General features: G+C 34.3%; 1 protein-coding gene across 3 annotated transcripts in view; it reads left to right on the plus strand.

Annotated features, from left to right (window-relative positions):
• The window catches only part of SENP1 (SUMO specific peptidase 1), a 52,133-nt gene that overhangs the window by 4,805 nt on the left and 34,742 nt on the right, over nt 1–12,586 (plus strand). For all 3 annotated transcript variants that reach the window (XM_069580922.1, XM_069580921.1, XM_069580923.1), the window contains 3 exons: nt 1,495–1,625; nt 2,989–3,073; nt 8,142–8,301. In XM_069580922.1, the coding sequence (XP_069437023.1) occupies nt 1,495–1,625; nt 2,989–3,073; nt 8,142–8,301 (376 nt within the window). The remainder of the gene's footprint in view (nt 1–1,494; nt 1,626–2,988; nt 3,074–8,141; nt 8,302–12,586) is intronic.

The raw sequence follows: 12,586 nt of genomic DNA on the forward strand, positions 1-12,586 counted from the left end.
GTATTCTTGCTTGGAAAATCCCATGGATAGAGGAGCCTGGTGGGCTACCATCCATGGGGTCGCAGAGTCAGAAACAACTTAGCCGCTAAAGAGCAGGAACATCTAGTAGGTACTGTTATTATCTGAGACACAGAGATTTAAGAAACTTGCCTAGGATCACACAACTATAGTTGGTGAAGCCAGGTTTTAAGCTCAGGCAAACTGGTTCTTTAATATTGTTATGCTGTGTAATATGGGCTTCCCTGATAACTCAGTTGGTAAAGAATCCGCCTGCAGTGCAAGAGACCCTGGTTCTATCCCTGGGTTGGGAAGATCTACTGGAAAGGGATAGGCTACCCACTCCAGTGTTCTTGGGCTTTCTTTGTGGCTCAACTGATAAAGAGTCTGCGTGCATTGCAGGAGACCTGGGTTTGATCCTTGGGTTGGGAAGATCCCCTGGAAAAGGGAAAGGCTACCCACTCTAGTATTCTGTCCTAGAGAATTCCATGAACTATATAGTCCATGGGGTCCCAAAGAGTTGGACACAACTGAGTGACTTTCACTTCACTTCATGCTGCTTATTATATGATAAATAATTTGATGAAGGTAAAATTTTAATTTCATTTAGCTAGTAGCATTGAGAATTAACTGTTATTGGAACATTTTCCTCTGTTCATAGTAGTTTATGTCTGTAATGGAGCAATATAAATAAGTTTAAGACTAGTAGTCAGTTTAGGAATAGGGTGAAAAACTTATACAGTTAGGTCTTATAACATCGCATATGTTTCTTTGAAGTCCACATTAGTCTTCTCTGTACTGTTTTCTCCTTTTGCTCAGTCTCTCTTCTTTCTCCTGGTCATTTGTTTCCCTTTTCTCTCATTGCTGATAACAGTGTGAACCACTGAATTCCCTTCCTCTCATTTGTTTCTGTTCTAGCTCTTTTGTAGTAATAAACCCCTCAAAAAATGGTTATAAAAGTAGGGTTCTGCCACAGTATTGCAGTAACTGAGCCGATGTCTATTAAGAGCTGTATGAATAAATTATGCTTTTTGCAGGGAAAATTTTCACATGGATTAAATTTTACAGTACCTTTTTGAGTTTAAATAGGAAATAAACTAGGTTAAGAGTATTTGTTTTGAATGGTAAAATTTTTCCCTATTTTTTTAATATTTTAATATTTAATATTTTTCTACAGTTAAAAAATCAAAATTTTCTTTTGGGAAGATTTCATTATTTTTAAAACTTTGAATTAAGCTCTTTTTATTCTTGTACAAGTCTTGAACTGTTTAGTAGGTGATCTCAATTCCAAATTAACCAATTTCTGCACATGGGCCCCCCCCTTTTTTTTTTTGACAGGGACATTTTGAGATATCTTGCCAATAGTTGTGAAGGAGAGGTTTTATTTGATTGTAGAGGTGTTTGGGAGAATTCATTTTTATTAGGTGAAAAGATTGGTTCATGGAAAAATAAATATTGAAGCATTATGTGACTTGAACTAATCTGGACTCTCCCCAGATGATATTGCTGATAGGATGAGGATGGATGCTGGAGAAGTAACTTTAATGAACCACAACTCCATATTCAAAACCCATCTCCTGTCACAAACAGGTTTTTCAGAGGACCAGCTTTCACTTTCTGACCATCAGGTTAGTAATAATTTTCTTTCCTTAAGTAATGAATTATTTAGTCTTAAGTTTTCATCTGATAGAGTTTATTTGCCACACTTGAAAACACAGGCAAATATGTAAACTTTTAGAATCGGTTATACTAGTGCTTCTCTGGTAGCTCAGCTGGTAAAAAATCTGCCTGCTATGCAGGAGACCCTGGTTCAATTCCTGGGTTGAGAAGATCCTCTGGAGAAGGGCCAGTATTCTTGGGCTTCCCTGGTGGCTCAGCTGGTAAAGAATCTGCCTGCAATATGGGAGACCTGGTTTTGATCCCTGGGTTGGGAAGATCCCCTGGAGAGGGGAAAGGCTACCCACTCCAGTATTCTGGTCTGGAGAATTCCATGGACTGTATGATCCATGGGGTCACAAAAAGTTGGACATGACTGAGCAACTTTCGCATACTAGTATTTGGAATTTTGTTCAATATGTTCAAGTTAAGATAAGAACCAGGCTATGTATGAATTCTTGGAGAATGGTACCTTTTAGAAAACTCTTATTCCTCAATATTTTATTTACCAATACACGGATCAGTGATCTTTTAAACTGATGTCTTAAAATAGCTGAGCGTTAAACGGGAGGAAATTGAAAATATACAACAGCTCTGAGATTTCTCTGTTCTATAAAGCTTAGTTTCTCACGGATCAGGAGCATCAGCATCATCTGAGAGCTTATGAGAAATACAGAATCTCAAGTTTTACTCCATACCTACTGAATCAAAATCTGTAGTTTAAAAAGTCTCCAGCTGATCTATATACACATTAAGATTTGAGGATCACTGTTAATAAAGTAGTCTTTCTCAGTAGGAAGCCATTACTAGTTTGGATAAGACTGTTATTTGCTGTGTTCAGAATGTTTAGCATCCCAAACCCCTGGGCACTTAATACCTGTAGCATCTGACCCCAGTAATCATTTTGATAACTGATTATATATCTCCACATTTACAGATTTGTCCTGGGGCACAGGAGCACCCCTGATTAAGAACTGTCCTGTTAAGTTATCAAAAGAATCAAAACCAGGTTGATTTTGTCAGCTGCTTTGTTGTGTGATACAGCTGGCTTTGAGAACAGGATATACTAGATACATATTACCTTGTAATGAGCATTCTATGAACTAAGTTGTTTAACAGATATTTTCCCATTTTTCCCCTTGAAGCCTTAGTCATTTCATCTGATTGTCTATGTTTCTTCCTTTCTTACTAGCATGCAGTTTATCATATGTATACATATATTTAATTGTTCTGAAATGTGTCATAATCTTGTCTAATTGTATATTTTTCCTAGTGACAATCTTTATTGCATTTTATTGTTAAAAATATGGCTTAAAATTTTTTTGTTTTGTTTAGATTTTACCTTCCAGGCGAGGAAATTTGGACCGGTCTTACACTTGTTCTACAAGAAGTGCAGCTTATAATCCAAACTATTATTCAGGTATGACACATTACTTGGAGTCAAGGCATTCCTACCTTTCAGTCTTCTTCTTAGCAAATCGTTTGTGTTTACTGTCTCTAAAAGTGAAAACATTGTCAAAAGCAAAATGGTATTTTTTTCTACTAAAACATCATTTTAGTAAGCTATTTGTGGTTGCTATAATACTTCACTAATCTAGTCTCAACCGAACATTTTTTAAAGAGAAAGTATTTTTTTGGAATCAGTTCTCCTACTTGCTTATTATGCCATTGTAAAAAGCAGTACAACTCTGGTTTTGGATTTTTTTTTTTAAGATATGTGTATGTAATGTGAAGCATACTTGTTTTGTACTGATTTAAAGCACAGAGCTAGCCTATTTGTATTTGGCTTAAAACCATAAATTCTGAAAACTTATTTCTACCCGAGCTTGTCCCTCCTTTAGGGCAGGAAATGTTCACTACGTGTTTCTGTCTAGCACCTGCCACAGCCATGCTTGCATATTCAAGGGCTTGCCTTTTCAACTTGTGATCCATAACAGAAATCGGCATTCTCTAGGCTATTCCTGGCCCCTGGCCTGCCTTACTTTTCATCTGCCCCCTTCTTAAGGTTTGGATTTGTAATGATCTGGCTCTGTCTTGGGGAAACTTAAGAGTTTTTTTATTGGTTAGCCTCCTGGCAGCATGACCCAGGAAGATTGTAGTGGTCTTCCAAAGTTTTTCACTCCTCATGCTTTCATCTCCTCACCTGACCACAAGTATGGGAATATTAGCCATACCATTGAACTTGTTTCAGTGGAATTTTTATAAGGATAAATTGAGATAATAAATATGAAATGCAAATAATAATTATTCTTATTTGGCTTCCTCAGGATTCAGCAAGATGAGATCTCCTCCCCTAAAAAGACGTTAGTATGATGTTCTTTGAGATTTATATTATATTTAAATATCATTTAGTGGGTGGTACTTTACCTTGGGCACTGGATTTCCTCTCCCAGGGTGGGAAATGGTCTCCACATAGTATGTGCTTAATTGTATAGAAAAATCAGTTAATTTTTTCAGAAAGTAACTCTGCCATCATTGTTGTTGAAAAGTTCTTTCTGATGAGCAGAGAGCCTGAAATCTGGCTTCATAGGTTATTAGTATTAATACTATGAATAGGACAGTTGAGTGGATAATGAAATCAGATCATTAATATTTTCATTTGAACTCAAGCTATATATGCTTGTAATTTTGTTTGCTGGTTTACCATTGGACAGAATATTTGGTTTCAGTTTAAAGTAATTACCTTTAATATTAATTACATTTAATAATAAACAATCATATATAGAAAATTATACTCAAATTATATTCAATATCTCCTGGCTAATTCAACTCTTACTTAATTCTGTGGTCATTTCTGTTTTTCTGTCAGTATATATCCATGTACACATTGTATGATTCAAAACATACCATCTTTTGTTAACCCAGTTTTTAAAAAAGTATTCTGCTTACCTATTACTCTTCATATTTACCTTTTTCTGTTGATTTCTAATAACCCATGGAATTTATATGCGCATTCACAGTCCTTTACGTCCAATCCCAAAATTCAAAAGGCTCTGAAAACCTTTTTATCGTGATTTGTTTGACATCAAGATTGAGCTGTATTCTTTTCTTGGCAAAAAACTACATGAATTGATATTTAACTATTTTATGTTTTGCTTTTTAAAAAATCTCTGTAAATATGAATATTTATGAATTTCACTATAGATATATCAGTATGTTTGATAACAAGGTGCTGCTTCAGGTTATACTTAGAAGCAGTACATAATATATGCCAGATTATCTTTGTAAAATTTCAAAATTTTTTTTAAATGTAGAAATACAACTGAATCCAAGGGGCTGTGATTTAAGATAATGGGCGTGTATCTACATTTCCTTCATTTTCTTTATGGTTTAGGTCCCTTCACCTTCATTGTTTTTAGGTATTATAAATACATAACTTAAAAACATTTGTTTTTAGCTTTCTTCTTTTAAATTTCAGTAGACCCTTGATATTCACAAAGGGTATTTCTGAGATCATCTCAGGTCTCTATATTCTTGACTGGTGGTGTTTAACAAATTGCTGGCTTTCTACTCAATTACATGATTCTTGAGGGTTATTTTTCTATGTTTGTCCTCATACCACAAGTTGATCCCTATATCAAAATCTTATGTCAGAGTTTTTGTCTCTCACTTGAAAGGCCATTTTTTTTTTTTTTTTTTTAGGAAAAGAAAAAAAATTTGTAAGTTACTTTAAATGTGATGATGACTTATCAACAATGAGTAATAAAACCATATTGAATGGAGACGCTGAGCCATTACATTCATTCTCTAAATTAAAACCTGAAGCAGAGGATTCAGATTTATGCCTCTGCCAAATATAATCTAGTCTGTGACCAAACTAATTTATGGTGTTTCACAGACTGCTAAGGTTGCTCTCTGACAATTAGAAATTTAAATCTGTGAATGCCAAAGATCTGTATGCTTTTTTTTTCTCATACTGAAAACTGTAATTCAAATCCTTTTACTGTGTAGTTTTTTTTAAACTTTGTTGCCTTGCTACACCCATTCTTGTTTATTCCAAGTCCTGCCTGCAGAATATTGTTTCTGCTATTTCCTTTTCTTTTCTGATAATTTACACGTTAATTTCTGTGGTCATTCACCTTGATTTGATTGGGCTAGACATGGGTCCTCAGTTTACTTGCCTTAGTCTCCTCATTATGACCGTATTGGTTTTTGTCTCCTCTCTTACCTTATCTACTCCTCCACTAAGGTGAAAACAAATGCAGGAAAAGCTCAAACTAGAATCTAGAGTCTACAGCTTTCCATTTACACTTTACTGGATCTGCTTCTCTATATCAAGCTTTTAAAGTATTTCCAAGATCAGACCATGTAAAATGCTGATTTTTTTTTAAAGCTGATTTTAAAAGAAAAATTTAGAAAGCAGAAATGCATCATTTTCACTTTAATAACTTATTGTTGACCAGACTTCAAGACCTCTTGATTTTATTAAGAGCACATTTGGAAAAAAAATTAAAACATTCTAAATGTTAAATAAAAGTAGCTCAAGATGAAAAGAAATGATTTTGCTCATGCTTAAAATCGTTATCAATGTCTTATCTTTGTAAAATATGTTAAATTAGGTTGCCAAACTGACATTTAGTAGGTAAGATGAGTTGAAGCATCCTGTATTCATAAGAACTAAACAAACCTGAAACTTAATAGGAGCAACTGATAGTTACTTTCATTGTAAGTGATTGCCTGACACACTTTTTTAATATGAAGTTTCAGTATCCATAAAAATATTGCCTGTCTCTATAGAACATGTGTATAGAAAAGTAGAAAAATACCTGTAATTCCATCACCAAATTAAAATTTTGGTGTATTCCCCTATAGTGCTGTGTGTGTACACACACACATACGTAATCTTATTTGTGGCATTTGCAAACTGACTTCTTAATGATGGCAATACTAAAAGAGAGTGCAGCCTCCTTGGTGGTCCCTCTAACTTTGCTTGATCACATCAGCAGTAGAGCATTGTTCAGTAATATCACTGAGTGATTCTGGTGAAATAGATTGCTTGATCCTGTGCTTTCTCCTTTAATTTTAAAGCCAAAAAACCTGTGACGTCTGTCAGATACCATCAAAGTGGCTACTCTGGTTTATCCTTAGTCTCAAATTTGCATTTTTTGGTAGACTTATTCCTCAAGTAGACAGCTAAAGTTAGATCATTCCCTAATCAAATTTTAGCAAAAAGTATGAGAAACAGATTTCTATCATTACTACTTTGCTTAAAGATAATGATTTTCTGATCCTTTAATGAAACTCATTAGCCTCATGTCTCTATTTTTACAGTAATAGTAATAGATGTCAAGTCAAGCATAGTTGTTGGCTGCAGAGGGAAAAAGTTGTAATTCATTATGAAAATAAATTTAATTATTAGATTAGGTCATACACTGGTACAGTAATGGTGGTACTTAATACCACCCTTGACTATTTCTTTTATTTCTCTTATTTACCCTAAATTCTGATAATCCTGATCAACTTCAAAAAAATCCACAATACAAAACTAGTATTTTGGTCAGTTGCCTTACTTTTTAGATAAGAGTATCAAAAGCTACATTAAGTAATTTAAACAGCAAATACTTAATATTGTGCAAAATTCTATAGTAATATGCTTTGAAAGAGGATCTTCAAAATGATGTGGGCATTAGACAAAAATTCTGGAAGTAGAGAATTACATTTTTACCTTTCCATTGGTGCTCCTCAGTCACATTGGCTAACATCTGAACTTATTTTGAAGGTGCTGTTTTAAATTGTCCCATCCTGCTGATAGAGGAGAATATAAAAATTATCCTACTCCTAGCTGAAACTGAAAGATTTTTATCATCTCAGTTTGTAAGCCACAAGTCATAAAACTGAAATAATAAGTAATCCTCACTTAGTCTGACTGCAGTAACAAGTATCAGAGTATTGATATGTTTGATCATAACATTCAATGACTGAAGTTATCATACCAGAACCAAATGCATATCATGGGTCATTCCTGCCATAAGCCGGCCAGAATAAGCAGCAATTAGGTTATCTCTGCTCTTAGACAGAGCCCCTGAGTCGTGAACATGGTAATTAAAAACAGAGTGACACCAGCTGCTTATTAAGCAATAACTGTTGTTCATTTGAATTACAATTCTCCTTGGCCCTCCACCTGCTTTCTTACTGGTCTGGCCTACCTTCTTTCAGGCCCAGGCCTGGGAGTGCTTGCAAGATATAGTTGGGGTAAAATGTTGACTTTTGGTGGACACCACGGAGTCACATTGATGCAGATAAGGCACATGGCTGTGGCAGGATTCAGCTCCTTCATCAATTTTCAGGTTAGTATGGCTGAATCACTTATAGTTTGTAGAAGTTCCCTTACTGCAGACTTTGCTGGCAGTTGAGACTGGTATCTTTCTTCCATGAGAGACATGGTGATATGCCACATTACTTTGGAATACAATGTTGGACATGGTTGCAGTCATATGGAGAACCACTGTAAGTATTTGTTTAATTTATTCAAACTTTTATTCTTCTAGACAGCACTTCCTCAGACAGTTTTATTGGCTCAGGAGACCTAAGAACCTTTGGCCAGAGTGCAAATGGCCAGTGGAGAAATTCCACTCCGGTATCAGGTTCAACTTTACAAAAATCAAGAAACAGCCGAAGTCTTTACCTCGAAACCCGAAAGACCTCAAGGTAAGTATTCTGGCTGCTTAGTTCACAAGCCCTTTCTCCATTATAAGGGAAAATGGCCATAGGACAGTTGTCACTTTGGCACTTTTAAGAAGTAACACCATTTTTGAACTTTAAACCATAGTGCATACGTGTGCATGCTAAGTCACTTCAGTCATGTCTGACTCTTTGTGACCCTATGAACTATAGCCAGCCAGGCTTCTCTGTCCATGGGATTCTCCAGGCAAGAATTCTAGACTGGGTTGCCATGCCATCCTTCAGAGGATCTTTCCAACCCAGGGATTGAACCTGAATCTCCTACATCTTCTGCATTGGCAAGCAGGTTCTTTACTACTAGTACAAAGATGTGGACAAATTCATTTTGTACTTTCAACTTTTAATTTATTTGGTGCTGAATTTTGATGACAGCCAAAGTGAAAATGGATCAATTTCTGCAACTTTAATAGCGAAGAAACCACATTTTGCAGACTTTTGACGTGAGCAGAGACCTGACTTCAACCAAAGCAGGCTTTTACTTTGGATCACTATTTCTCTTAGATAATACACGCATAAAGAACTTCATCGTAGTTAGCCTAACTTATAAGCCCTGCTTACTCCCTCGCCAAATTTATTCTGATTATTAAAGCCAGATGAAGTTTGGCTTAGAAACTTTCCCCTCAAATACTTTATGTTAGTAAATTTTTTATATGGTATTTATGATTTCTTAAATATTACTCTGGTGATAGATTTTAGACATGTAGGGTCATTTAGTTTTTTGTTTAGTCAAAGCTAAGCTTTCTGGTGTTAGTTGAAACCAACTTGATAGTTTTTATTTTATGATTATTAGCACATGACCTCTGGAAACATGTGTGAGTACCCCTAGGATTTGTCTTCCCTACTTCTTAATATTAAAAAAAATTATAAATCATTAATATAAAAAAAGAATTCATTAATACAGTTGCATTGTAAAAATTAAAACAATGCCAATAAAGCCAAAAATCCCTTAACCCCTACTCACAGTCTTACTCCCTTCCTCTTCATGTGTTTGCTCCCAAATCTTGTCCTGTGTTCATTTCTCTTTCACTCTCTCTTACTTATATATAGAATGATATATATGCTGTGTAATACTATAGAATGTATAATATGTTTACTTCATTAAAGATATTCTGTATGCATCATTTGGCAAGTTGCTTTTTTTTACCCAATAATGCCATACTGCTATTTTTTAAAATAATGTTATTATAGAAACAGGGTACATGCTTTGTACAAAGTTAGAAAATACAGATAAGCACAAAATAAGCAATAAAAACATCATATTCCCACCAATCAGAGATCACCTTTGTAATGTCTTACATTAATATATATATATCCTTCCAGATATTTTCCTCTGTTTACACTCATTTTTTTCCAAAAATGAGTTCACACTGTGCATATTCCTCTGTAATCTTTTTCAGTCATCTTCTCTTTTTTCATTCAGTAAATTTTATCTTGTACACCGAATAAATTATATTTAAATTTTCCTAGTTGACCCAGAAATATGCTTTACAGCTAGTTTGTCCAGACCTTATCCTTTTGCAGCTAGTTTGTACAATCTAGAATTGTATCAGTAGTTGTCCCCCTTCAGTTTCTTACAGTCTTGAATAGCACTCGCTTTTCTTTATAGATCCATGATGTTTTATAATTATTTTTTAAGTAGATAAATTAAGATTTTTGTTGGAGTTTCAACATCAAATTTTCAAAAATTAATAGAATGAATATACTGAAAAGTCGAAGGATATAGCAGACCTGAAAAGCGCTGTGAACCAATTCAACATGATTAAGATTTATACAGTTTTCACATGGTGGTAATATATAAACTCTACTCGAGTCCTGTGGACTGTGAACCAGGAGGCACTGTGTGTACATCCTGGGACATGAGGTTAGAAGCAAAAGTTTCATGGTCTAAAAGCACTGAAATCATACAGAGTCTGTTCTCTTATCACTATGGAATTATGTTAGAAGTCAATATCAAAAGATATTTGAAAATAACCCACATATTTTCAGGTGCAATGTGACATTTACCAAGAGAATTCTTCAGCTTAGCCATTGAAAGCCTCAGTAAAGTTAGAGGGTGATAGCAGAGAAGAAAGCATTTAAATGAGAAATTAGTATCAAAATGTGGGATTAATATTAAAGATACTTTAAACAAAATCCCATGTATTTGAACATTAAGTGTCCACTTTTAAATGATAAGTGTATCTAAGAAGTCATAACAAGGAAAATTAGAAAATATTTTTAGCATAAAAATGAAAAGAGAATTTACCAGAAATTGTTGCATGTAGCTTAAGCTGCTCAATGCAGTTGAATACAACATGGAGTCTTGAATAAGTCAAAACAAATAGTGGACACTAGCATAACATTCTGTGAAACTGGAACAAAATCTGTAGCTAATACTCTATCACTTGTTAATTTCTTGTTTGTTTGTTTTTTACAACATAGTATTTCTTTATATTATCAGAATTGGATTAGAAGTTTCATGCCTCATTCAAAAATTTTTTAATATACATTTTTTTTAATCACTAAGATAAATTTTCTAGACTTTCAGCAGTAATACTAGATCCTAAAATACATGGAATTATATCACAGTTTTCAGTGACTGTAAGTTAGAAATCTAGCATTCTGTTCATTCTAAGTCGAACAATTATGGAATCAAAATGTCATAAATTCTTTTAGCTAGGCAAAAACTCATAAATCTTCTAAAATATACATATTACACATACTGTGTGTGTGTATATATATATATGTGTATACAACAGCTTTTCTACTACAGAATAGCACCCCCTTTTTTATGACATGATGTTTTTCTGCATAATTTTTACCTTTTGGATTTGACACCTATGCTTCCTCATAGTATCATTATTTTGTCCTCTCTTCGGCATGTATTTTATAAACTAGGTTTTTTTGCTTGAGTAAAATCTGATACTGTGTTATATCACATTAGAAAACCTACAACCATGTTGTTAGTGATGCTGGGTTGACCTCTGGATTAGAGTGATAACACCCTGATCCTGAATTATTAGGTTTTCTTCCTCCTTTTGACTAAAATGTCACCTAAATGATGTTACTTTGGCATTATATGAATGACCAGTTTCAAATCAACCTAAGAGTTATTAAATGATAACCCTTATCTGATAATTTTTTAATTGAGGTATAATTGATATATAACATTGTATTAGTGTCAGGTGTACAGCATAATAATGTAATATTTGTATATATTATGAAATGATCACCACAATAAGTTAACACCCATCATCATACAGAAAGATCTACTCTCTTAGTAACTTTCAAATATGGTATTATTAACTGTAGTCACCATGCTGTATATTACATCCCCATGACTTATTTTGTCACTGAAAGTTTGTACCATTTGGCCCCCTTTGACCTGATAATAATTTTATTAGAGTTAATGAAATAGTATTTTTGAAATGATTTTATCATTTCTTTTGTACTAATTAATTGGCACTCTGCTATAAGGGAGAGCTTTTTTTTGTTATTAGTTAGAGCTGTTTGTTTACCCTCTGGGAAGGCGGAGTATGTGATAATAAATCTTTCTTTTTCATCACCAATTTTCAAAGTAAGTTTTAGCCACTTCATGTGGTTCAGATCAGTTCAGATTAATTCCATCCATGACAATCGTTACTCTTCTAATGCTTACATTCTCACAGCGGTGGCCAGTGGGAGCTCCTTCACTCTTCCATCTGGGTCTGATTCAACCTTGTTGGTTGGTGGTAGCTCCCTTGCTTTCTGGCATTGCAGGATGCCCTCATGCTGTTTCTTTAGGTAGAAGAATCTTTGCGTTAAAACACACACAGACACTCTAGGAAAAATAAATACAAAAGACACTGTGGGGAATCCATTATATCCTTACCAAGCAAATTGTATTGGCCTTCCCATCTTTTCCTGGCTGCATCTACCCATCTAAGAAAAGAAGCCTGTTCCTGAGATTCTAAGTTCTTGCTCCTTTACCCACTCCATCACGTATAAAAATCAGAGTTTGAAAGAGTTAGAGTATATGTACATTTTTATTTTCTTTAGACCTAATCTGATTTCATTTGGATTCAGACCACATGTATTGATTTAAAAAGTTCATTTCAATAAGTTCAGCTTAGTTAGCTATGTATTTATTCTTCATCCTCAGCAGAAAGAAAATTATATGAGTGTAAGTAGCTATGCTGGGTGATAATAGATGAAGAAGAACACGTAGGAAATAACTATAAATTATTAACCTAACCTTAGAGATAAAACTGGGTTTTGAGTCCACAAAAATATT

The sequence above is a fragment of the Ovis canadensis genome, chromosome 3 (genome assembly GCF_042477335.2).
Source record: "Ovis canadensis isolate MfBH-ARS-UI-01 breed Bighorn chromosome 3, ARS-UI_OviCan_v2, whole genome shotgun sequence".
Lineage (NCBI taxonomy): Eukaryota > Metazoa > Chordata > Mammalia > Artiodactyla > Bovidae > Ovis > Ovis canadensis.